This window comes from Pseudophryne corroboree, chromosome 7 (assembly GCF_028390025.1).
Source record: "Pseudophryne corroboree isolate aPseCor3 chromosome 7, aPseCor3.hap2, whole genome shotgun sequence".
Lineage (NCBI taxonomy): Eukaryota > Metazoa > Chordata > Amphibia > Anura > Myobatrachidae > Pseudophryne > Pseudophryne corroboree.
Genome location: NC_086450.1, coordinates 409,562,705 through 409,588,179, shown reverse-complemented (window position 1 = coordinate 409,588,179; position 25,475 = coordinate 409,562,705). Strand labels below are relative to the sequence as shown.

Sequence of the window (25,475 nt, the reverse complement as noted above, 5' to 3'; positions counted from 1 at the left end):
ATTTCTCAATAAAATAAATTCATTACCTTTCTTTTGAGCCTTTGGTTTTAACCTATTAAACCTGTTGCTGTTGCTTTTTTTTTTGCAAGAAGCTTTGATCTACGACCCCCGTAGTTTTACAGTGAACAACCCTGGTGCTATGTAAATGGCTTAATACATTGTCTGGGTGAAATACTGTATGCCTTCCCAGTCCTAGCCTCTGGCATGCTAACTGACACATAAAATAGGGCTTACTTAATAACACAGTGTTAAGTACAATGTTGTGCTGTAACCCACAGCAACCAATGAGCTATCAGGTTTTAGCAGACCTGTGTAGTCACAATAATAAAAGCTGAGCTCCTATTGGTTGTTATGTGTTACAGTAGTTTTTTTATTAAGCTGTTATTAAATAAGACCAATGTGTTACAGCACTTGCACTATAGTCTCACTCACCGTAATCTCAATAATCCGCTAAATGGAGAAAAATATCTGGTGCTATCGTACGTTAATGTCTCATATTTGTGAATATTAAGTATCGGCCATATAGAATAAAACAGACACTGAGGATTATTTTTGTTCTTGAACCAATGAATATTTATTACTAAAATGTCTTGCTTTTTCTCATAGGTAAATCTCTTTTTAAATTGTATTTACACTGTTATGTAAAAGATACATTTCAAGTATTATTCGACCAATATTTTTCTTATAGCTACTTTTGTTGTAATTGTCTGCAAACCATATAAATAAATAGTGTGTACAAAGATATCCTGATCTCCCGCCTAGCATCCTATCCATTATACAAGAAAAACAAGATATCACTCTCTTATAAAACATCTTTAAACATTCATAATTGTTCACTTGTTAATAATATTAATGAATCATAAAAAGATCTAAGAAGATCTGCATGTTAGTTTCAAATTTATTTTATTTGGGGGAGGGGGACAACAAGATCACCAATAACTGTGATGGGAGACAGTGAGGCAGAAATTGGTTCGGGGTGTATTGTGCTGTGGCAGTGCAGGGGTTAAGTTAAAGGAGAAGCTCTTTTCCAATCTACGCTAGATAGATAAATTACAAGCGTGTGGTCCATATGTCACATATTGTACAGATACCCTCCAAAAAGAAAATAAGGCTAGCAGAAAATGACATCAATATTACGTAAAAAAAAAAAAATATTTACAAAAAAAATGCTGGTGACTTGATTTAAAATCCCCTTTTCTGCTTTATTAATATGGTTTTCTTTTTATTTCTGTTAAAAAGCTATATTACATATAAAAATAAAACATCTGAATAGATGTGCTTACTTCTGGATGCTTTTTTTTATCAAGCTTTAAAAATAATATACATAGCAATAATACAATAATAATAATAATAATAATAAGAATGAATAATTATAGTTATTAACAGTGCAAGTTTGGGGAGGATAATACTTTCTTTTCTCTATCAATACTTCATACATGAATTATTAACCCGACAGAATAAAATATTAATTTATGGCAATAATTCCTTTTTTTGTGTGTCTCTGTTTTTTTTCCTTCTTTTCTGCGTGTCCATGTCTGGCCTCATGATGAGTACCTGATTCAGTAACTCCACGGCAAAGCACAAGAAAGGGTTAAGGGAGTCCACTCCCACACCTCCAAAAGTTTTCAACTGTCAACCAGTGGGACTATGGTTGTGTTCACTTCCCCAGTGTCAATGGCAAAAAAAAAGCACCAGTTTTTTTTTGTCCTTTAACAGTGCAAGGGTTACCCAGTGCCTCAGTCAGCTCTCAAGTCTTTCCGCCGATGAGCAGCCGTTAACACGAGCACTTGCACTCTGATAATATGGGATACTGGAAAGGGATCCACGTGCAGAACCTTTGCCTTGACCATCCCTGGCAGTGCCACCTTAAAAAGATCTTGGTGACTGACTTGTGGGGCCTGCAGTACATGCCCTCTGGCAAGGAGCAGGACTTCTCTCCAAAGCATTGTCCTTCTTTTATGAACCTTGGCCAAAACCTCACACCTAGGTCCTTCCAGGTGTACAGTACCGGGCAGTAAGTGTAAGCCCACAGCCATTGCAAGAACTTCCTTCTGGCTTTCTTCCCAATCTTTATCCTGCCACCATAAGGTGCCTCACTGAGGTCCATCTTCTTCAGCTCAATTGGTAGTGAGCCAAGAGTTTTTGTTTTTGTCAATGAATCCTGGGTGGATGTGTTAACAAGGTTGGGCAAAACCACTGCCATAAAGTTAGGGTCAAAGTTGCTGCCAAGTTTCTTTCTCAATGCCCTCTCATCCAAGTCCTGCTCTTTTGGATCCTGCTCCGGATCTGGCTGCTCGATGACAGGTAAGACAGGTAAGTCTCCGCTGGGAGAGGGTCTGAACCTGAGAAACGGCTGGCAGGAGCCCTGATGGTGGACTAAAACCAAACAGGAGCAAAGCAGAACTGCCTGAGGCAGATTTATCCTCTTCATGATTTTTGCCCCCCTTCCGAGAAGAACAAGGTTCTCCCCCCCCCCCCCCCCACCCCCTCCCGCTTGTTCAGTCAACGGATTTATAGATATTAAAGGTAAGCAACTTCTAAGAATAATCCGATAGGCTGTTCTAGCATGCGGAAGAGTCGAGGGAACACATGGCTTTAAGTAAATGTTATTTCCCCACGCAAATTGCTTATATTCTCTCCCTGGTCTGTTTTGCACAGCTCATAAATAGACACAAAGTCCAGAGAAGATGCTTTAAATAGATCAGCGGTGTGTGTGACAGACACACAGATGGATATTCTGTATGCGATCTCCAGCCTTGTGGAGCCAGGAAGTTTCTCACAGAGAGGTAGCTGTGTCTGTCCGCACGGAGAACCACACAAGGAAGGCAAAGATATTTAATTTACCCCTTTCACTAACTTTTTGGTCCAGCCTCTCCCCCCTCTTTCTTACTCCAGTGCAGGAGCTGGCTCACAGAACATAAAAATTCACAGAGGAATAGTCTCCATCCCCATGGTGACATCTAGGACAACTTGTCTAGACTTCTGCAATATAGTCTGGATTGAGCCCGGAGCCAATGGTATAAAAATAATTAAAATTAATCCTTCCAATTTGGGGAAATTATAGGCAGAGACGTACGCTAATATCTCATCCAAAGCATGCAGTTTCCAAGTTCAATGTCTCAAAGAAAAGGGGGAAAAAAGCAAATTGGTGAGATCCTATATATAATACAAAGGCGGAATTTCGCTCATTTAGACAGTTCCAAATTCCCAGAATAGATCCAGACCTTCACAGAGGTAAGACTTCATCTTCAGGGATGAGTATTCTCTCACTCTCTCTCTCTCTCTCCCTCGTAATTTTAAATGAATCCTTTATGCACGAGGTGCTGTTACTGAAGAGCTTCTTATCCTGGAATTTGCTGCTGGAGAATTAGGGTTTTGTCACAATTCCTCTGGCTCCAGCTTTTGTATAGAGGGTAGCAAGCCTTTTTTTTTTCTTTAAGAGCAAATGAAAAGACACAGAGGGCAGTGAGACAGCAAACACATGGAGCTGTGTGTGTGTGTGCAAGGGAGTTCTTTTAGAGCAAGCTCCTTCTTTCTTTCGCTGACTGGGAAAGAATGCCTGTTGGGTGCAAATGAGATGTTCCAGCCTGGGAGGCAGAGGGATTAAAAACACCCTTGTATAATACGGTATGGGGTACTGAGGAGAAGGGGAAAAAAAGTAATAAGTGACTGTGGTGTCACATTGCCAAACTGAGTCTTATATCCAGATGTCCTTCAGGGATCAGGCATGGGCTACACCGTTCTGGTTTGCTCTGTGAATGGAATGGCCCCCAGGGTCTGTCTCTCTGCAGTGACCAGATGGGAGCTGCTGAGTAGCAGGTTACAGAAGCTGCAAAAGATGCCTGGGAGATGGTCAACAAGTGTGATGCCCACTGTGTAGCCTCTGTTTATAAAGCTGATTTCTGGAGGCAGGTGGCTCTCATGGTTCCCTGATCTGGACCTGCATGTCACCCTTCTCTGTGGAGAGCTTGCAGAGCAGTGGTTCTTCTCTTCCCTACTCACTCCTCAATGTGCTCGGCTGTGCACTCCAATGCAAGTTAAATATCTCCCCCTGATGGTGTGAATTGTTAACTGACACTACCCACTGCAGTCACTCCCCCCAAACACACACTCTCACACACTCTCTGACAGCCTCTCCACAACAACCCTCACCAACCTCCCCCCCCCCCCCCCCCCCTCTCCCTTCCTAAACCCTAACCAATTGGGAGTGTGTCTGCTGGGTCCTAAACCTCTCCTGCCCCGGGATGTCTCTCTTTAACCCCATGCAGTGTGCAAAATAAAAAAAAGCATCTGGAACATATAGTAGTTATTGCTAATGCACATAAAAGTGTTTTGCTTTAAGCCGCTTGATCGCAATTTACCAGTACAGATCACATGGGTCAGCCTTAGGTAACTTGTACGAAAACTTTGTTTGAAAGGCAGCAACTTGTTTTGTTGCAGAAATCACTTGGGCTTTCTACGGATGAACATCATTTTAAGGAAGGACATTTTTAAGCAGCTTGTTTGGCACTGATGAGGTTAATGTATTTGATGTATGTGAAATTTTCATTTTACAATGTTGGGGAAATTTCTTTGGTTAGCGAATGGATTTATCAAAGCTTGGAGAGAGATAAAATGGAGAGAGCGATAAAGAACTAACTAATCAGCTTACAGGCTGTGTTTGCAAAATGACCGACACTGATTGATTGATTGATTGATATTTTAGCTTCCTCCAATTTATCTCTCTCCAAGCTTTGATAAATCTCCCCCACTGTGAGATGTGGTGTGCATTTGACTCTTCTAAGTAAAGGGGGTTATTCAGTACGAATTGCAGATTCTGCTAAAAAGCAGAATCTGCAATTCTTTCTTTCGCAAGCTGGGGGCCGCCCATCGCAGGGTAAGGCCGCCCAGCATGCAGAATGGCATGCCCAGCGGCTGCGACTGCAATTTAATTGCGGTCACAGCCACTGTGGACGACCCCCTGCAGCCTGCAGCTAGGCTGCATATGCAGGCGGTCAGTCGGGATCCGGTCCGAAGATCGACACTGTCTAGGTCGACAATGTTTAGGTCGACCACTATAGGTTGACAGTCACTAGGTCGACAGGGTTGCTAGGTCGACAGGTCAAAAGGTCGACATGAGTTTTTCAATTCTTTTTCTTTTTTTGAACTTTTTCATACTTAACGATCCACGTGGACTACGATTGGAACGGTAATCTGTGCCGAGCAAAGCGGTAGTGGAGCGAGGCACCTTGCCCAAAGCATGGCGAGCGAAGCGAGCCATGCGAGGGGACACGGTGCACTAATTGGGGTTCCCGGTCACTCTGCGAAGAAAACGACACCCCAAAAAAAAAGACACCTCATGTCGACCTTTTGACCTGACGACCTAGAAACCTGTCGACCTTCCAACCCTGTCGACCTAGTGACTGTCGACCTATAGTGGTCGACCTAAACATTGTCGACCTAGACACTGTCGATCTAATGATCCACACCCGGTCAGCCGCCATTTTTCCCCATCAGATCGGCTTCGTGTTACGTCACACAGCCGCCCCGAAAATTCCGCCACCCCGGCATGGTTTCCCTTCGCCGTCTCCGCAATGCCGGATCTCCGGCCCCACAATGCCCGCTGCTGTCAATCAAAGTGTGATCGCATCTCTCTGGGCACTTTGACTGCTAGCGCATGCGCTGTGCGGCCAGAGCGCAGTTTTGAGAAAACAGCTTGTTTGTGATTTTCTCAAAACTACGATCCGTACTGAATAACCCCCTTAAGTCTTAAAATCTGCATGACTTTGCAGCTGTAAATTAAGAACACAAACGCTGCCACAATATGTGCTGTGCTATTGCAACCTCACTCAGACACCCTAATAATGTATGTACAAACACTAAGGGTAACTATTGTCAGTACAAAGAAGCAGGATGAACCAAGAGGACCAAGCATGGCTGAATTTCTATAGTTCTTATGCTATTTCCAGATACAATCGTATTCCCTCATTTATACCTATTGCACCTTTATACGCTTGTCAATGAAACTAATGGGACGTTCTTATTTTTTTCTTATTGCAGCAGAAATACTTGGATTCCAGTCTACCAAAATACATTTGTTGTTACAGAACTTTGATTTGGTGTTTATTCATTTATTTAATGTCAACAGTGGACAAATGCACACTGCTCCAGTAGAAGATCCAGCTAACATCAGGAAAGAGGGATGTGTCCCCGGGTGTGGATCACTGGATCGACAGTGTCTAGGTCGACAATGTTTACGTTGACCACTATAGGACAACAGTCGCCAGGTCGTCAGGGTTTGAAGGTCGACAGGGTTTCTAGGTCGACATGTTCTAGATCGATAGGTCAAAAGGTCGACATGAGTTTTTCATGTTTTTTTGGTGTCGTTTTCTCCGTACAGTGACCAGGAAGCCCAATTATTGCACCGTGTCCCCTCGCACAGCTCACTTTGCTCGCCATGCTTTGGGCAAGGTGCCTCGCTCCGCTACTCCTGGGCTCGGCACAGGTTACTATTCCCAATCGTAGTCCACGTGGATCGTTAAGTATGAAAAAGTTCAAAAAAATATTTTTTTTTCAAAACTCATGTCGACCTTCTGACCTGTCAACCTAGAACATGTCGACCTAGTGACTGTCGACCTATAGTGGTCGACCTAAACATTGTCAACCTAGACACTGTCGATCTTCAGACTGGATCCCGTGTCCCCAGGAGCTTACAATCTAATGTGTAACATTTTGTACGACAGCAGTTATGGCATTATGTTTATTGGCTCGGTGGTGATAACACGGTAAAGCAGAGGTTTTGACAATAAAGCTACATTCACGTACAGCAGCATATAAAGGTGTCTATTTACTAAGCCTTGGATAGAGATAAAGTGGCTGGAGATAAAGTACCAGCCAATCAACTCCTAACTGTCATGTCACAGGCTATGTTTGAAAAATGACAGTTAGAAGTGACTGGCTGGTACTTTATCTCCATCCAAGGCTTAGTAAATAGACCCAAAAATGAGATCGACCTCATTTTACATTGTAATGCTTAGATGAATCAGTACAAAAATAAATATGTATATACGGACATAGCGACAGGTTCCCGAGCCTTTTTGCTGTACTTTCAGGCAGGTCTTATAGGGTAGAGGTTCCCAAACTCGGCTCTCAAGGCAGCCTAACGGTCCAGGTTTTAAGGATATCCATGATCAGGCACAGGTGGCTTAGTTAGTACCTCACTCAATTTGATTGAACCATCTATGCTCAGCCATGGATATCCTTAAAACCTGGACTGTTTCGGGTGCCTTAGAGGACCGCATTTGAGAACCACTGCTGTAGGGTACTGTATATGATCAGAATGTTGATATGCAGAATGGGCCTCATTCAGATGTGGTTGGAGGAGGAGCTATCGCTGCGCACATAGAAGTATGAGTGATAGCACTAATATGATAATGCAGCCCGGGGCGTCACGCCTCCCTGCTGCATTACTGATCAAAGTGCAGAACATCGCTCCTTTCTGCATTAGGGCACAACACTAACTGCATCTGAATGAGGGCCAATGTCTACACCAGAATGTCTACATGGTCTTAAGGTCAATAATCATGACTGTCGACATCCACCATGTTTCCAATTACAGAATGTTGACAGACACGATGCTGACACACAGTTTTAGAGTTAGGCTTAGTTAAGGCCCCCATGAGTAATTGCATGGTCAATGGGGGTAATTCTGAGTTGATCGCAGCAGTAAGTTTGTTAGCAATTGGGCAAAACCATGTGCACTGCAGGGGAAGGGGGCAGATATTACATGTGCAGAGAGAGTTAGATTTGGGTGGGTTATTTTGTTTCTGTGCAGGGTAAATACTGGCTGCTCTATTTTTGCACTACAATTTAGCTTTCCGTTTGAATACACCCCACCCAAATCTAACTCTCTCTGCACATGTTATATCTGCCCACCTGCAGTGCACATGGTTTTGCCCAATTGCTAACAAACTTGCTGCTGCGATCAACTCAGAATTACCCCCATTATGCTGAATGTCAACATTCTGGCAATCATGACATTATGTCAGGGCTGGCATTGTGAATGTTGCACTATAGCCATCATCTATAAGGGGACATTTACTAAGCAGTGATAAAAGTGGAGAAGTGAGCCAGTGGAGAAGTTGCCCATGGCAACCAATCAGCTGCTCTGTATATTTTTATGGTATGCAAATTATAAATGTTACGTCAATGCTGATTGGTTGCCATGGGCAACTTCTCCACTGGCTAACTTCTCCACTTTTATCACTTCTTAGTAAATGTCCCCCTATAGGCTTGAACCAATAATCACCAGAGGACCCTCTAATGTTGTTCAAGCCTGCGGGTTCCCGCAGAAATTCCAAGCATAGGAAAATAACATTTATTCCTGTTTGATAATCATATAACAAATGCATTACACAAGTATTTTTTTTATTTTTTATTGTGCATTTCTAATCTTGACGACATGTTATTTAAAATATATTTTCCATGATAATTTGTAAAACAAGATTGCCACTTGATGCCGGCATGTCCAGGCTGACAATGAGAGTCCATATTTATTTACTTTAGACTAGTCCCTCTCTAAAACAAGACCTTCCCTAATACATTCATGTAAGGTACTGTACATTCACCTGGCCACCACTAACGTAGATGTGGTGCGCTTCTTCTGGCAAACACTCTGCGGCTGAGGCAGTGGTACACGCTACTCCATCTGCGGATAGGTTATTGCATGCTACTCTATCTGCAGATGGGTTATTGCATGCTACTGTCTGCAGATGGATTATTGCACGCTACTCCGTATGCGGATGAATTATTGCACACTACTCCATCTGCGGATCAATTATCGTACGCTACTCCGTGTACGGATGGATAATTGCACGCTACTCTGTACGCAGATGGATTATTGCACGCAACTTTCTATGCAGACAATTATTACACACTACTCTATCTGCAAGTGAACTATTACACGCTACTCCATATGCAGATAGATTATTGCATGCTCCTTTGTCTGCAATAGATTATTGCATGCTACTCCATCTGCAGATGGACTATAACATGCATCACCTTATGCGGTTGGATTACTGCACGCTACTCTGTCTGCAATATATTAGTGCACGCAACTCCACCTTGCATGTGGATTATTGCATACTACTCTGTCTGCAGATGGATTCCTGGCACCCTACTCTGTATGTGGATGAATGATTGCATCCTACTCTTTCTGTGATAGATTATTGCACGTAACTCTGCAGAAGCAATGTCCTCTCTCTCCCTGCGTGATGTGCGGGGATGTGGAGGTGAGTGATTGCACCATATCCCCCCCCCCTCCCCCCGGCCACCCATTGGTCCTCGCCTGGCACTCCCCTGTGCGTCATGTGCAGAAACTATTTTTTTTTTAAATAATTCCTGGGGAGGGGGGTGGCCACATCTCCCTGTATTGACCACGCCCCCTCTAAGTACCTGGGCTCGGCACAGCCGTTGGTACCACTGTGGATTATTGCATGCTACTCCGGTCTGCTGATGGATTCAGAGTCATACGCATCTAAGCCACACCTCCACTTGCAGCAGAATGGTTGTTACCGGATATCAACACGGTGTTGGCATGAAGATTAATACCGCTTTTACACCAAATACTGCGGGTCGCAGCCAGGAGCCTGACACGGGTGCTACCCGGCTGCAACCTGCATCAGCCCCCTTTCCCACTGCCGTCTCCAACCCAGCATATTGCCGGGTTGGTGACATTGCCAGTGATGCGGTGGGGGTGGCGCTTTGGAGATCACATGATCTCCAAGCGCCACCTGTCCATTCACTGTTAACGGTAAGCCAGGTAGACGAGACCCGACTCCCGTTTACACAGCACAGTTTGCTGGGTTGAACCCGTGTTCAACCCTGCAAACTACCCGAGTTGGAATATCGGGTCACTCAACCCCCGATTATTCCAACTTGACCCTTTTACACCAACCAGCAACATGGCTTACGCACGTTCATGTGCAATAAATAACCCGTGTTATATGATGGCGGTATAAAAGGGGTATTAATGTCCTGAGGATGTGTTGTAGGTGTGCAGGCAGGCTGCAGACTATTAGGGGCTGAGTATATGGGGAGATCTGTCTGATTGTGGCTGTTTATGTTGCACCAGGTATAGGGCTGGTGTAAATGCATGGTAATAGTGATGACGCCTACCTTGACAAGCAGATGGGTGGGAGCAGTATGACTACTCAAATACGTGAAACCTGGCATACAGCCAATTATCCACTTTTATTTCTGTGCATTCAATGCGCCCTCACTTGCGACCGACTTGTGTGCAACTGAATCAGCCGCTCTGTGAAACCTATTGGATGCCGGCCCGGCATGTGCAGAGACACAGATGGCCGATGCCCAGTGTATTTATGGCAGAAAGGGATCATTGTTATTATATAGGTATATCTTGTAGGGACTTCCTATACGCATTGCAACCTTTTAAGGAAAAATAGATAAAGGTGAACATCCATTATTATTAAATAAAATAAAGTCATAGTATGTTCCTGATTTGGACGTGAACGTAAGAACATTTGCTGATGAAGTCATTCTATGCCCCCGGATTTTTTTAAATTTATTTGTTACTTTTGACCAAGCTCAGCATAACGTTCTACTCCATGAGAAAAGGAGTTTATGGAGAATGAAGGACACAGGTATTTCCCTGGTAATGCATGACTGAGTAATTGCAGAATGAGGGCTACACCATGCAGACTAGGATAAAAGTCTAAACAGTATTATAATAACACTACAGGGTATATGTATTATTTATCGGATCCTAGGCCTGATCATTATAATTTCTCATCGACACTATTCGCGGCCATAAAAAATGAATGATCACTTGGATGTATTAAAAAACACACGCAGGCCACGGGGGGCACATTACTGCTCGTGCACGGACTGCTGACCATGAATGCATGAGTGGAGGCGGCCCTGACCAATATGACCTAGGCAATATTTTAGTTGGTGCCCCCTAGCACCGCCGCTAGTTCCGCCTCTGAACCTGCACCCCTTTCCCATCACATCACCCCTCACCCATAGCAGTCTTCATTTTGGTGCTCCTACCCCCTATATTTTAAATAGGAGCAGTGCACACATTTGGTGCACAGTCCAAAAAGGGGCGTGTTCTTGCTGAAAAGGAGCAGGGCCACGCAATAGTACCCCTAATTCAAATTATGCCACACAGTACTGCAACTTTATTCACATTTTATCATGCAATATTGTCCCTAATTCACGTTACATCACACAATAGTACCACTTTACCTTATAAACGTTACTCCTCACAGTAGTGCTATTTATTTACATTAGACCACACAGTATTGCTCTTTCTATACGTTACACCACACAGTAGAGCACCTTATACACATAATACCACACACTGGTATTGCATTTCTACACATAATACCACAGAGTGCCCCTTACACATTATGCCAACCTTTATTAATGCTCTTATACACAATGTCCCTTACACATATCCCACACATTATTAATGCCCTTAAACACAAGATGACACACATAGTGCCCCTTACACATTTGCCGCACATTATTAATGCATATACACATGACACACATACTGCCACTTACGCATATGCCGGACACCGTTACACAACCAACCCCCCTGCACACAGCACTTACGATGCTACTAACACTGTGACCTCTGCCTCTGCTTGGATATAGATGTGTCCTCATAAATCTTGCCTCAATATGCTATGCAGAAGGAGATGCCTGGCGTGAGTCAGCTGGCAGCACCTTGAAACTCCACGTTAGAAGGTGCTGCCAGCTGACTCACGCCAGGCCTTTTTTTGATGAAAATGCGTCTTATTTGTATTACTATGTGTGTAGGATGCACAAGCAGTTCTCCTGATTAAAATGATATGCGGCATGCATATATTCTGTGTGACTGTATCTGCATACGAAGCATATGCCTATATTCTGTGTGACTGTATCTGCATGCGACTGTGACTGTATCTGCATACGAAGTGCTACATTACAGTGATTTCCAGGAATACACTGTAACGCATAATTTCATATACAGATACAGCCGCAGTCACTCACGGAATATAGGCATGCTGCATATCATTTTAATCAGCAGAAGCTGCTTGTGTCCCAGGGCATACCAAATGCCCTAGGCATTTGCCTAGTTTGCCTATGCCTAGGGCCAGCTCTGAGTGGAGGAACCCATTGGGAAGGGGTTTAGGGGGAGCTATCTATGGGCCTGATTCAGAGTTGATCGCAGCAGCAAATTTGTTAAGAGTTTGGCAAAACCATGTGCACTGCAGGGTGGGCAGATATAACATGTGCAGAGAGAGTTAGATTTGGGTGGGGTGTGTTCAAACTGAAATCTAAATTGCAGTGTAAAAATAAAGCAGCCAGTATTTACCCTGCACAGAAACTGAATAACCCACCCAAATCTAACTCTCTCTGCAAATGTTATATCTGCCACACCTGTAGTGTACATGGGTGGTCATTCCGAGTTGTTCGCTCGTTGCCGTTTTTCGCAACGCAGAGATAAGGTGGAAAATGCACATGCGCATGGTACGCAGCGCGCATGCGCTAAATAATTTAACACAAAACTTTGGAGATTTATACAAGCTTGAGCAACGTTTTTTCAACGCTCGAGTGATCGTAGTGTGATTGACAGGAAGTGGGTGTTTCTGGGCGGCAACTTGGCGTTTTCAGGGAGTATGCTAAAAAATGCAGGCGTGCCAGGAAAAAAAGCAGGAGTGTCTGGAGAAACGGGGGAGTGGCTGGCCGAACGCAGGGTGTTTGTGACGTCAAACCAGGAACTAAACGGACTGAGGTGATCGCAATCTAGGAGTAGGTCTGGAGCTACTCAGAAACTGCAAGGAATTATTTAGTAGCAGTTCTGCTAACCTTTCGTTTGCTATTCTGCTAAGCTAAGATACACTCCCAGAGGGCGGCGGCCTAGCGTGTGCAATGCTGCTAAAAGCAGCTAGCGAGCGAACAACTCGGAATAAGGGCCATGGTTTTGCCCAACTGCTAACACATTTGCTGCTTCGAAAAACTCTGAATTACCCCCTATATCCGAAAAGGTGTTGCCGGATACCCTTTACTCAGAGCCTCCACACACCTAAGGGCATATGCTATGGGACTGAGGGGATAAATCAGACCTGATCGTAGCAGCAAATTTGTTAGCAGTTGGGCAAAACCATGTGCACTGCAGGGGAGGCAGATATAACATGTGCAGAGAGAGTAGTTTTGGGTGGGGTGTGTTCAAACTGAAATCTAAATTGCAGTGTAAAAATAAAGCAGCCAGTATTTACCCTGCACAGAAACAATATAACCCACCCAAATCTAACGCTCTCTGCACATGTTATATCTGCCCCCCGTGCAGTGCACATGGTTTTGCCCAACTTATAACAAAGTTGCTGCTACGATCAGGTCTGAATTACCCCGAGTGTATGAAAAAATGGGTCTAATTCAGACCTGATCACTGCTGTACATTTTCGCACAGCGGGCGATTAGGTCTGAACTGCGCAGGTGCCACAGTGAGCCGGCGTATGCCAGAGATGCGATCGGCCTGATTGACAGGCAGAGGTATTTACATTTTTTCAACTTTTTCAGCATTTCATCATTTACCATCCACATGGACTACGATTGTGAATAGTAACCTGTGCCAAGCGGAGTGAGGTGCCTTGCCCGAAGCTTGACAAATGAAGCGAGCACCGCCAGGGTACACATTTCCACTACTTTGGATCTTACATGGTTCAACCTACAAAATGACCCCCCCCAAAAAACAACAACCCAACAACATAAAAAAAACCTTGTGTTGACAATTTTCAGGTTGACCTTTTGAACCTGTTGACCTTTTCTACTCTCTACCTTTTCCATGTCGACGTTTTGACCCTGTAGATCTTTGCATGTTGACCATTTGGGGTTGACCAGTTAACTTATATTTTTACTGTAGATCTATTGAACCACACCCACTACCAGTATAGAGTGCTCCTGGAATAATGTGTCCCATTCTTCCATTAATGAATCATTAATCATGTCCTCTGCAGGTTGGATATATACTAATAAGCCTTTCGATGCCACATTATTAATAACAAAATTCTCCATCGACCCTTCTTCCCAGAATTGTCTTTATTCTTTTCTCATTCATTTTTCCCAAAGCTTATATAGTTGTGAGCAGTGCTTAAAGTGGTCGTAGAGGTGGTGGAACTCTGTGCAGGGAAAGCCGGGCGCCGCTGATAACACAATCACAGCGGGCACCCGGCATCTCCCAGCGGCGCCGGCAAACACATAGGGTTAGGTGAGCCGGAGGAGGCGGAACTGCGTTCCATCTCCAAGTGGAACTGACGGAACGCAGTTCCGCCCCGTTCTGGCTCACTTTATCCCCTGGTTGGGAGCGCATTTGCTATCCAGTTCATTCTTATCTGCTTTTCCCTCTTCTCTGATCCACAAGGTTACTTCTGTTATCTCTCTATTTTCTCCTCATACCCCACAATTCAGTCTGTATTTCCACAGACTCCATTCTTATTCAGCGGTAAAATGTAACAAATAGCAATAAAGTAAATGTGCCACTGGATTTAGAGGTCGAGACGGACAATGCTGCCAAAAACGCAATCCAGCCGCGTCTGGTTAAAACGTAAGAAAATCAATATGCACACGTAGACGTCTATTACTGAAATTAGTATCTACAGAAACTGAGATGTATAATAAATATGAATAAAATGAGTTCCTAAAACCCAAATAAAACTTAACTGTTAAATTTAAACATATTAATTTTATTAGAAAATCAGTCAAAAATACTATCCAATTAAAGTGCTGCTTTAACCACACATAAACTAGTATTTTCAACAAAACCACAGTTCTTGGCTCTAGCGCCGCAACAATACGCCAGTGAGCCCTGTGCTGGCCCCGTCCCCTAAACCCATGACGTCATGCCTAGAGGGGCGCGTCCAGTGGCGGAGCTAGAGAGTGGTGGGCCCGGGTGCAACAATATGCATTGGGCCCCAACCCCCCCCCCCCCATATTTCATGACGCGCATGTGGTCTCATTAAGAAGGGGCGTGGCCATACAATAGTACCCACTCAAAAAAAACACGGTACACCTCACAGCAGCGCTCCTTACACACATTACGCCGCACAGCAGCGCTCCTTACACACATTGCGCCACGCAGCAGTGCACCTTACACACATTACACCACACAGCAGTGCACCTTACACACAATAGTACCCACTCAAAAAAAACACGGTACACCTCACAGCAGCGCTCCTTACACATGTTAAGCCACATAGCTGCGCTCCTTACACATGTTATTCCACGCAGCAGCGCTCCTTACACATGTTAAGCCACATAGCTGCGCTCCTTACACGTTACGCCACACAGCAGAGCTCCTTAGACGTTATGCCGCACAGCAGCGCTCCTTACACACATTACGCCGCACAGCAGCGCTCCTTACACACATTCCGCCGCACAGCAGCGCTCCTTACACACATTACACCGCACAGCAGCTCTCCTTACACACATTACGACGCACAGCAGCGCTCCTTACACACATTACACCGCACAGCAGCGCTCCTTACACACATTACACCGCACAGCAGCGCTCCTTACACGCATTACACCGCACAGCAGCGCTCCTTACACACATTACACCGCACAGCAGTGCTCCTTACACACATTACACCGCACAGCAGCGCTCCTTACACACATTACACAGCACAGCAGCGCTCCTTACACACATTACACCGCACAGCAGCGCTCCTTACACACATTACGACGCACAGCAGCGCTCCTCACACATTACACCGCACAGCAGCGCTCCTTACACACATTACACCGCACAGCAGCGCTCCTTACACGCATTACACCGCACAGCAGCGCTCCTTACACACATTACACCGCACAGCAGTGCTCCTTACACACATTACACCGCACAGCAGCGCTCCTTACACACATTACACCGCACAGCAGCTCTCCTTACACACATTACGACGCACAGCAGCGCTCCTTACACACATTACACCGCACAGCAGCGCTCCTTACACACATTACACCGCACAGCAGCGCTCCTTACACGCATTACACCGCACAGCAGCGCTCCTTACACACATTACACCGCACAGCAGTGCTCCTTACACACATTACACCGCACAGCAGCGCTCCTTACACACATTACACAGCACAGCAGTGCTCCTTACACACATTACACCGCACAGCAGCGCTCCTTACACACATTACACCGCACAGCAGCGCTCCTTACACACATTACACCGCACAGCAATGCTACTTAACAATGATGCCCTCTGTTTGGGACACTTCTCTGTGCCTCTATTTGCACCTTTGCGCCTCCTTTTGCCGCATTCTGCATCTAGCTTTACACTCTTTTGCATCTTTGCGCCCACTTGTAACTGAATATGTGCCCCCTTGTGCCTCTGGGTCCCCTTCTATCAGTTTTCACTTTCTGGACTCCCCTCTCTGTGCTCTCCTGGCCACCATGCTCCCCATTAACACCTCATTTCCCTCCTGTCTGTGTGTTTGCTGAATGAGGCTTAAATCCCCACACGTTTACCTATAAGAGCCCAGCAGCAGCTGTGGCCTCTCCAGTGTCCCTTTAGTCTGTGATGTGTTGGCTGGGTTATCTAGCGCAAGGGTCTCCTGCCACTGGTCAGTGAGCAGCACGAGTACAGCAGCCCGTTGCATTACCCTTCCCCCACTGTGCGACTCAGGTGAGTCACGGCTTGGTCTGCGTCTCAGGCACAGTGGAACGACGGAAGCATCTCCACAATCATGCCCGGCAGCCAATAGTTCCTGCAGCTCCCGCTCCACCTACACACTACCGCTCCTAGCCTCCTCCAATCACGGGAGGACAGGCTCGGGAACAGACAGAGGAAGCCCCTCCTCCCCCTCTGGCCAGGTCCGGACCGCGGCGCCAACACGTAGTAGACAGCCGCAGTGCAGTGGCAGCATTTAATGAGTCAGACTGACTCATTATAATGCCACCGGCTGTGGGCCCCTTTATGGCGGTGGGCTCATGTGCAATGCACTGGCTGCACCGCTAATAGTTCCGCCTCTGGGTGCATCGACGGCCCTGGGAAGTAGAGCTTTGCCCGGTGCATCCTAAGGACCCTCCAGCAGCTCCACAGACTGCTGGGTGTCTGCCTGGAGTGTCCCTTGGACTCTCCAGGTGACTGCAGTAGTGCTACTGACTGCTGCAAACCACATGCAGGTGCCATAGGGCAGCAACAGTGCCCACCCCAGGGACCTGCACCCTGTGCCATGGCACAGCCCGCACAACCCCTAGTTATGTCACTGCTCGGCTCACATAAGTCATCATTTGGTCTGGTTGACTCTTCTACAGTCTTTCACAGCGGCGTTTTAAGTGAGGAGGAGGCCCGTGTTTAGCCTCCTTCGTTCGGGCCCCCTCCTCTCTGCCCGGAGCGCTGTAGAGTCTGAGCACTAGAGGGCTCAGACTCTACTATGCATGCGCAGATCCCCGGGAAAATGGCGCAGTGGCCATTTTCCCTAAGATTTCTCTACTGCGCATGCGCAGAACTGCGTGCGGGCAGGGATACTGTGGAGTAGTTATGGGAAGGGTGCGGGCAGGGACACTGAGGAATTACGGGGAGGGTGCAGGCAGGGACACTGAGGAGGAATTACGGGGAGGGTGCAGGCAGGGAGACTGAGGGGGAATTACGAGAAGTGTGCGGGTGGGAACACTGAGAGGGAATTACGGGGAGGGTGCGGGCAGGGATACCGTGGGGAAGTTATGGGAAGGGTGCGGGCAGGGACACTGTGGGGGAATTACAGGAGTGTGTGGGCAGGGACACTGAGGGGCAATTACAGGGAGGGTGCGGGCAGGGACACTGAGGGGGGAGTCACAGGGAGGCTGAGGTCAGGGACACTAAGGGGGAATTACAGGGAGGGTTCGGGTATGGAAAATGAGAGGGAGGGGCTACAGGGAGGCTGAGGTCAAGGACACTGAGGGACAATTGCAGGGAGGGTGCGGGAAGGGACACTAAGGGAATTACAGGAGTGTGCGGGCAGAGACACTGAGGGGGGGAATCACAGGGAGGCTGAGGTCAGGAACACTGAGGGAGAATTACAGGGAGGGTACAGGCAGGGAGACTGAGGGGGAATTACGAGAAGTGTGCGGGTGGGAACACTGAGAGGGAATTACGGGGAGGGTGCGGGCAGGGATACTGTGGAGTAGTTATTGGAAGGGTGCGGGCAGGGACACTGAGGAGGAATTACGGGGAGGGTGCAAGCAGGGACACTGAGGAGAAATTACGGGGAGGGTGCAGGCAGGGACACTGAGGAGGAATTACGGGGAGGGTGCAGGCAGGGAGACTAAGGGGGAATTACGAGAAGTGTGCGGGTGGGAACACTGAGAGGGAATTACGGGGAGGGTGCGGGCAGGGATACCGTGGGGAAGTTATGGGAAGGGTGCGGGCAGGGACACTGTGGGGGAATTACAGGAGCGTGTGGGCAGGGACACTGAGGGGCAATTACAGGGAGGGTGCGGGCAGGGACACTGAGGGGCAATTACAGGGAGGGTGCGGGCAGGGACACTGAGGGGGGAGTCACAGGGAGGCTGAGGTCAGGGACACTAAGGGGGAATTACGGGGAGGGTTCGGGTATGAAAAATGAAAGGGAGGGGATACAGGGAGGCTGAGGTCAAGGACACTGAGGGACAATTGCAGGGAGGGTGCGGGAAGACACTAAGGGAATTACAGGAGTGTGCGGGCAGAGACACTGAGGGGGGGAATCACAGGGAGGCTGAGGTTAGGAACACCGAGGGAGAAATACTGGGAGGGTGCAGACGGGGACACTGAGGAGGAATTACGGGGAGGGTACAGGCAGGGACACTGAGATGGAATTATGGGGAGGGTACAGGCAGGGAGACTGAGGGGGAATTACGAGAAGTGTGCGGGTGGGAACGCTGAGAGGGAATTACGGGAAGGGTGCGGGCAGGGATTCTGTGGAGTAGTTATTGGAAGGGTGTGGGCAGGGACACTGAGGAGGAATTACGGGGAGGGTGCAAGCAGGGACACTGAGGAGGAATTACGGGGAGGGTGCAGGCAGGGACACTGAGGAGGAATTACAGGGAGGGTGCGGGCAGGGACACTGAGGGGCAATTACAGGGAGGGTGCGGGCAGGGACACTGAGGGGGGAGTCACAGGGAGGCTGAGGTCAGGGACACTAAGGGGGAATTACAGGGAGGGTTCGGGTATGGAAAATGAGAGGGAGGGGCTACAGGGAGGCTGAGGTCAAGGACACTGAGGGACAATTGCAGGGAGGGTGCGGGAAGACACTAAGGGAATTACAGGAGTGTGCGGGCAGAGACACTGAGGGGGGGAATCACAGGGAGGCTGAGGTCAGGAACACCGAGGGAGAAATACAGGGAGGGTGCAGACGGGGACACTGAGGAGGAATTACGGGGAGGGTACAGGCAGGGAGACTGAGGGGGAATTACGAGAAGTGTGCGGGTGGGAACGCTGAGAGGGAATTACGGGGAGGGTGCGGGCAGGGATTCTGTGGAGTAGTTATTGGAAGGGTGCGGGCAGGGACACTGAGGAGGAATTACGGGGAGGGTGCAAGCAGGGACACTGAGGAGGAATTACGGGGAGGGTGCAGGCAGGGACACTGAGGAGGAATTACAGGGAGGGTGCGGGCAGGGACACTGAGGGGCAATTACAGGGAGGGTGCGGGCAGGGACACTGAGGGGGGAGTCACAGGGAGGCTGAGGTCAGGGACACTAAGGGGGAATTACAGGGAGGGTTCGGGTATGGAAAATGAGAGGGAGGGGCTACAGGGAGGCTGAGGTCAAGGACACTGAGGGACAATTGCAGGGAGGGTGCGGGAAGACACTAAGGGAATTACAGGAGTGTGCGGGCAGAGACACTGAGGGGGGGAATCACAGGGAGGCTGAGGTCAGGAACACCGAGGGAGAAATACAGGGAGGGTGCAGACGGGGACACTGAGGAGGAATTACGGGGAGGGTACAGGCAGGGACACTGAGATGGAATTATGGGGAGGGTACAGGCAGGGAGACTGAGGGGGAATTACGAGAAGTGTGCGGGTGGGAACGCTGAGAGGGAATTACGGGGAGGGTGCGGGCAGGGATTCTGTGGAGTAGTTATTGGAAGGGTGCGGGCAGGGACACTGAGGAGGAATTACGGGGAGGGTGCAAGCAGGGACACTGAGGAGGAATTACGGGGAGGGTGCAGGCAGGGACACTGAGGAGGAATTACAGGGAGGGTGCAGGCAGGGAGACTGAGGGGGAATTACGAGGTGTGCGGGTGGGAACACTGAGAGGGAATTACGGGGAGGGTGCGGGCAGGGATACCGTGGGGTAGTTATGGGAAGGGTGCGGGCAGGGACACAGAGGGAATTACAGGAGTGTATGGGCAGGGTCACTGAGGGGGCAGTTACAGGGATGGTGCAGGCAGGGACACTGGGGATAATTACAAGGAGGGTGCAGACAGGGACACCGAGGGGATATATGCACACATACATACAGTTAAAAATCCATCTCTAGGTGTGATGGCACAACATGTCCCAGCAAATCCAGTTGACAAGGTGTGCTGGTACTTGTATTCTCAACACAGCTGGACAGGCAGTCACTGGTCTAGATACCTCTCCATACAGAGCTCTTTGTAACCTGTGATCCAGACTGCCAGGATAGACCATGCAGTGCAGCTACGGTACCGCAGAAAATGTACAGGTATGCTCATGCTGCACTGCTGACTGGTGCTGATTGTAGTAGCTGGTGTTTGGTGACAGACCGCGTGGGACCAATGAGAAGGGGAGCGGATGAGGAAGTGCCTCGCCTCTCCCCATACCTGGATGTGCCCCACTCCATGGCTATATTCACCATCATTGTGACTATAGTCACAGAGAGTGTCAGAGTGCAATACGCTTCTCAGAGTCCGGCAGTGGATGAGCACTGCTAAGGGATGTACTCAGTGAGAACTACCATGTCATTCTACCCCCTGGCTTGGGTGGCACTGCCGGCTGGCAAGTGCCATCCTGGCCAATAGGAAGATACACCCCTGGCGGTGGGGGCCCTCTCTGGACTCAAGGGCCCGTGTGCACCGCACACACTGCACCCATTATAGAAACGCCAGTGGTCTTTCGCCATCTGGACTCCTTCTTTAGAAATATAATGAATCTACTTATCAATTACTGATAAGTGAGTGTAAGATGTCAGATGCTTGTTACGAGTGAAATGTTCTATACACCTTACTATATTCTGAATTGAGGATATTTCTTTCTTTCTTTTTTTGTTGAGAATTTTATGCTGATCGACAATAATAATAATACATTTTTTATATAGTTTTATTTTACAGTAACTAGGCAGTCATTTATATACTTCCTAATGGGATATAACGATCAGGTGAACTTATAATAAATCCATAGTTGTTATCATCACCTCTGAGAAAGTATACAGGAACCCCCTGAAACACAACGTGTGATGTCAGTGATAGGGAGCGGAGCACAGCAAGTTTATGGAAGGCGAAACAATGTCTGTATGATTCAGTAGTTGTTTATTGAAAATACAAATGTGTTTATTGTGTTATTAAAGGATTGGATAGAATTAGTCAAATAAAATATAAAGGAGGCATGGCCATGGCTCACAGGGACGTGTCACAGATCATAGGGGCGTGGCCTCATGACACGCCCCATCTATATGTATGCTGGGAGGCCGAGCTGTGTGCCGGGAGGTTGCACTGCTCGACCAGCTCTGCTCTCTTTGTAGCCACAGCGGCCCATCAGGTCTTCGGCCTTTCTGGCATTTGCCAGATGGCCAGTCAGGCCATGGCATAACATACACAATTGTTATCTATCTATGATGCAGTAAATGCCAATCATCTTGATAGTCCACTCCATTTAACATTAGTCCCATCCCTTTAAAGTGTCCCCTATTGCCTATTTTTAGTTCAAAAAGATGTTCTGAGCCCTGAACTATTAATTATAAGAGTTCAGTCTATGGGGTCAATTCCTTTCCCTGTGAAAACATTGCGTGATTAAGTGTGGCACTATTACCTTGATTTGCCGATTTTTCTTTGTGGCCTAAAAATCTGTAGGCACTAAAAGGGCCCATGAGGGGTACAAGTTCGGGCGCTGTTTGCGGCAACAGCACTTTGCACCCTTTGCAAGGAATAGGTTTGACACCTACTATATGTATAAACTAGAACGTAATGACATATCTGAGTTTATACAGAGTTAGTATGTACAACCCGCACTTTCCAACATTTGGCCTGGGACCTCATTAGGGGGTACATTTATAAAAAAATCAATCTTGGATACACCCACAAAACAGCGATTTCCGGGTGATACCCACAAATATTAAGCATCCCCAGAATGTGTGTTAGGGGGCCACAGCAGATATTTTGGGGTATCTGTGGTGGTTCCCCATTTGTTAATGCAAATGCAGCCCCCATGGGGGGTGGGATCTACTAAATGGTCAAAAAAACACAAGCACCGGAATAAGAAGCATTCTGATCATGTTAGCCAATAATAGCCTATGGGTTAGTGAGGTGTATTTTTTTTCCCAGCGAGGGATCAGTATGGACGCGTGCACAGCCTGGTGGCTACACACATTCATTAGGTTTGCCGCGTCTACACCCGAATGGTAGCTATTACTTTGCGTCAAACACTTTAGCTGGACAGGGCTTTTTGGAAGCTCTGTCCCGGCACATGAAGATTGATCATTCCAAACCAAAATATTTTATCACCTTTATTATCACCTCTCAACTGCAGTAAAACTGTTGGATGTGATAACTAGGCCCCTACAGAATATGCAGCCGGCAAAAGGATTATGGAAAAAAAGAAAAGATCTTAGAAATCTGCCTAATTAAACGGTATGACCTTGATACTGCCAGATGACGCTTGTGCAACAGACGACCCTGTTTAGTGATTGGTGCGTAACCCGTTCAACATGATTTATTTATGGCGAAACACTGTACGATTAGGTCTAGTATGAGCTAGTCCTCAAGGTGTTATACTCTTGCACGCCCTAGATCTAGAGGGAAAGACAACACAAACATGTATTTTTATGTGCATACAGTAAGCGGGCGCTACTGAAAGTATGTAAACTAAGGTAGTATCGGAAAATGCACTAAATTCATTAAAACATTCTTGGTACAGACACTAGGGACCATTAACTCTAGAAAAAGAGGCAGATCAAATAAGACTTCTCTTCTCACAGTAACTAATAAAATTATTCAGCGTTGGTGGCCCAGATATTTCTTATTTGTTGGCTAATTTCGGCATCTATAAATAATTTTGTTTAAAAACGTACTTTTTTTTATTTTATTTTTCATCTGCACAACAGCACAAAGAAATGTATTTATTGTTCTGGCTGGCACATTTTAACAGCGTTTATATCAGTTACATGGTTTTAGAAAATTGGCAGGAGTAACAGTGTTCCAGTGTAAAAATTGTGGCAATTACTTTTTACAGTGTACACCTTGTGCGGCTGAACACCTGTCCTGCATGGCTGGAGCAGTGTGCAGAGGTATTTTCATATGTTTAATGATCAAGCTCTGCTTTGTAAGCTGTTTGGTGAATTAGTACACTTGTTTTTTGTGGAATAATGAGATTTTTAATTTGGCTAACTCTGGAAGAGCCAGTGATGCCCAAAATTGGATAAACCTACAACAGATACAACCAGTATACTCTGTTATACTGGATTAAACAGTTGTGTACTCTCCTTGTTCTGATGGTTTTATTGAATATACTATTCTACAGTCTTCTTCTCAATTCTCCTCTGTAAACGGTCTCAATACTCTTCTTCTCCTTCCCCTCTTTCTTCTTCTCCTCCATCTAGGAGATAAGAAGTTTTATAGTCATACTGATTCAAATGTTTTGTAATCTTTTCATTCTGCTCATGTCTACCAGTGGGTAAACCATTTCATACTATTCTCAGTTCTACTGAGTATTACATTTCATTACTCTTTATTATTTATTTAGTATCAGCATATTCTACTGTGCTTTACAATTAGAAATAAACAGTAAAAAAAACAAAACTGGGTAATAACAGACTGACATAGAGGTAGGAAGGTCCTGCTCACAAGCTTACAATCTATAGGGAAATAAGCATTGATACACATGGATAGGTGATACCTATGGCATAATGGTCCAGCCAGATTACAGAGGCTTTTGGTGATATAGTCACCCAGCAATGCTGGTCAATGGACAGCAGTATATGAATGAGAAGGAAGAGAAAATATGCGGGGTTATGTGTGGACTGTAATTAGGTAGGATAGCCTATGAACGTTATGTGGTAGGCCATTCCACAGAGTGGCTACAACCTGAAAAAAGTCCTGTAATCGTGAATGGGACAGAGTAACGCGTGTGAAAGAGACATACAGATTTTGTGCAAAGCTGAGAGTTAGGGATGTGTAAGATGTGGTCGTATTCTGGATATGTTTTTTCAGATGTATGGAACATGATTTGGAGACAGATTGAATGTGGGGAACAAAGGACAGTTCAGAGACAAGAATGACACCTAGGCAGCCAGCTTGTGGGGTGGGGCTGATTGTTGAGTTATCAACAATGTTATAGATATCAGGTTGGTAACTACTATTTCCCTGTGGAAATATTATTAATTCTGTTTTTCAAATATTACGTTTGAGGTGGCGAGATGAAATCCAAGATACAATGGCAGAAAGGCATTCAGTGACACAGACCAATACAGATGGTGACAAATCTGGGGAGGATAGGTACATTTGAGTATCATCCACGTACAGATGATACTGAAATCTGAAAGAGCGGATTCGTTTACCAAGTATAGACTAAGAAAAGCAGAGGATCTAAGACTGTAGGTTGGTTGAGGGAGAGGTAAGAAGTGATTTAAGTGGATTAAAATGTTGCTTGGGCTTGAGCAGAGATGAGAGGTTGGAAATATGTTTGTTTGGCAGTGTCCAGAACCTTACTATAAGAGTGTTAAATAGTCTTTTATGTGAGGAAGTCACTTGGAATACGAGATTTACGCCACTGATATTCTACTTTGCTTGAAAGTTTTTGGAGGTGTTTTGTTAATTTAGAATGCCCTGAGTTGACATCTAAGTCTTCGTGGAATGTTATGGGTAGCTGAACCACTTCATCGAGGGCTATTGCCATAGTTTGGTTAAAGTGTGATAGAGCAATCCTAGGAGAAGTGAATGTAAAAATCGGTGAGATCACTTGTTACAGAGAGGTTGTTGAAAATGAATAGCATTAATATTTCTGCATGTTTGAGGAGGATTGGTAGACTTCAGTGACATTGAGTTTGAAGTAATGGAGGAGAGGGTGCGGGTGATAAGGTTGTGATCTGAGAGAGGGAAAGGAGTATGTGCATTCAGAACCTGAATATAGGGCCTAGTTCAGCCTGGATCGCTGCAGCAGCAGCCATCGCAGTCTGAAGCCCTTTGTGGAGTGTGTCCGCGCACCCCGGGAGCCCAGTGAGATGCTAAAAGGGCTGCGATCGCCTCTGCCTGATTGACAGGCAGAGGTGGTCGCGGAGCAGGAAGGGG

General features: G+C 46.5%; 1 protein-coding gene across 1 annotated transcript; it reads right to left on the bottom strand.

Moving 5' to 3' along the window:
* Positions 1-559: 559 nt before the first annotated feature.
* LOC134945419 (noggin-2-like) lies at positions 560-2,457 on the bottom strand. The gene has a single exon (XM_063934683.1). It carries the CDS (start codon positions 2,429-2,431, stop codon positions 1,775-1,777), a length of 657 nt encoding a protein of 218 aa, XP_063790753.1. The 5' UTR covers positions 2,432-2,457; the 3' UTR covers positions 560-1,774.
* Between the last annotated feature and the right edge of the window lie 23,018 nt (positions 2,458-25,475).

Bases quoted from the DNA above. Each gene is read 5' to 3' on its own strand.
- LOC134945419 (XM_063934683.1), bottom strand. From the start codon at position 2,431: ATGAAGAGGATAAATCTGCCTCAGGCAGTTCTGCTTTGCTCCTGTTTG.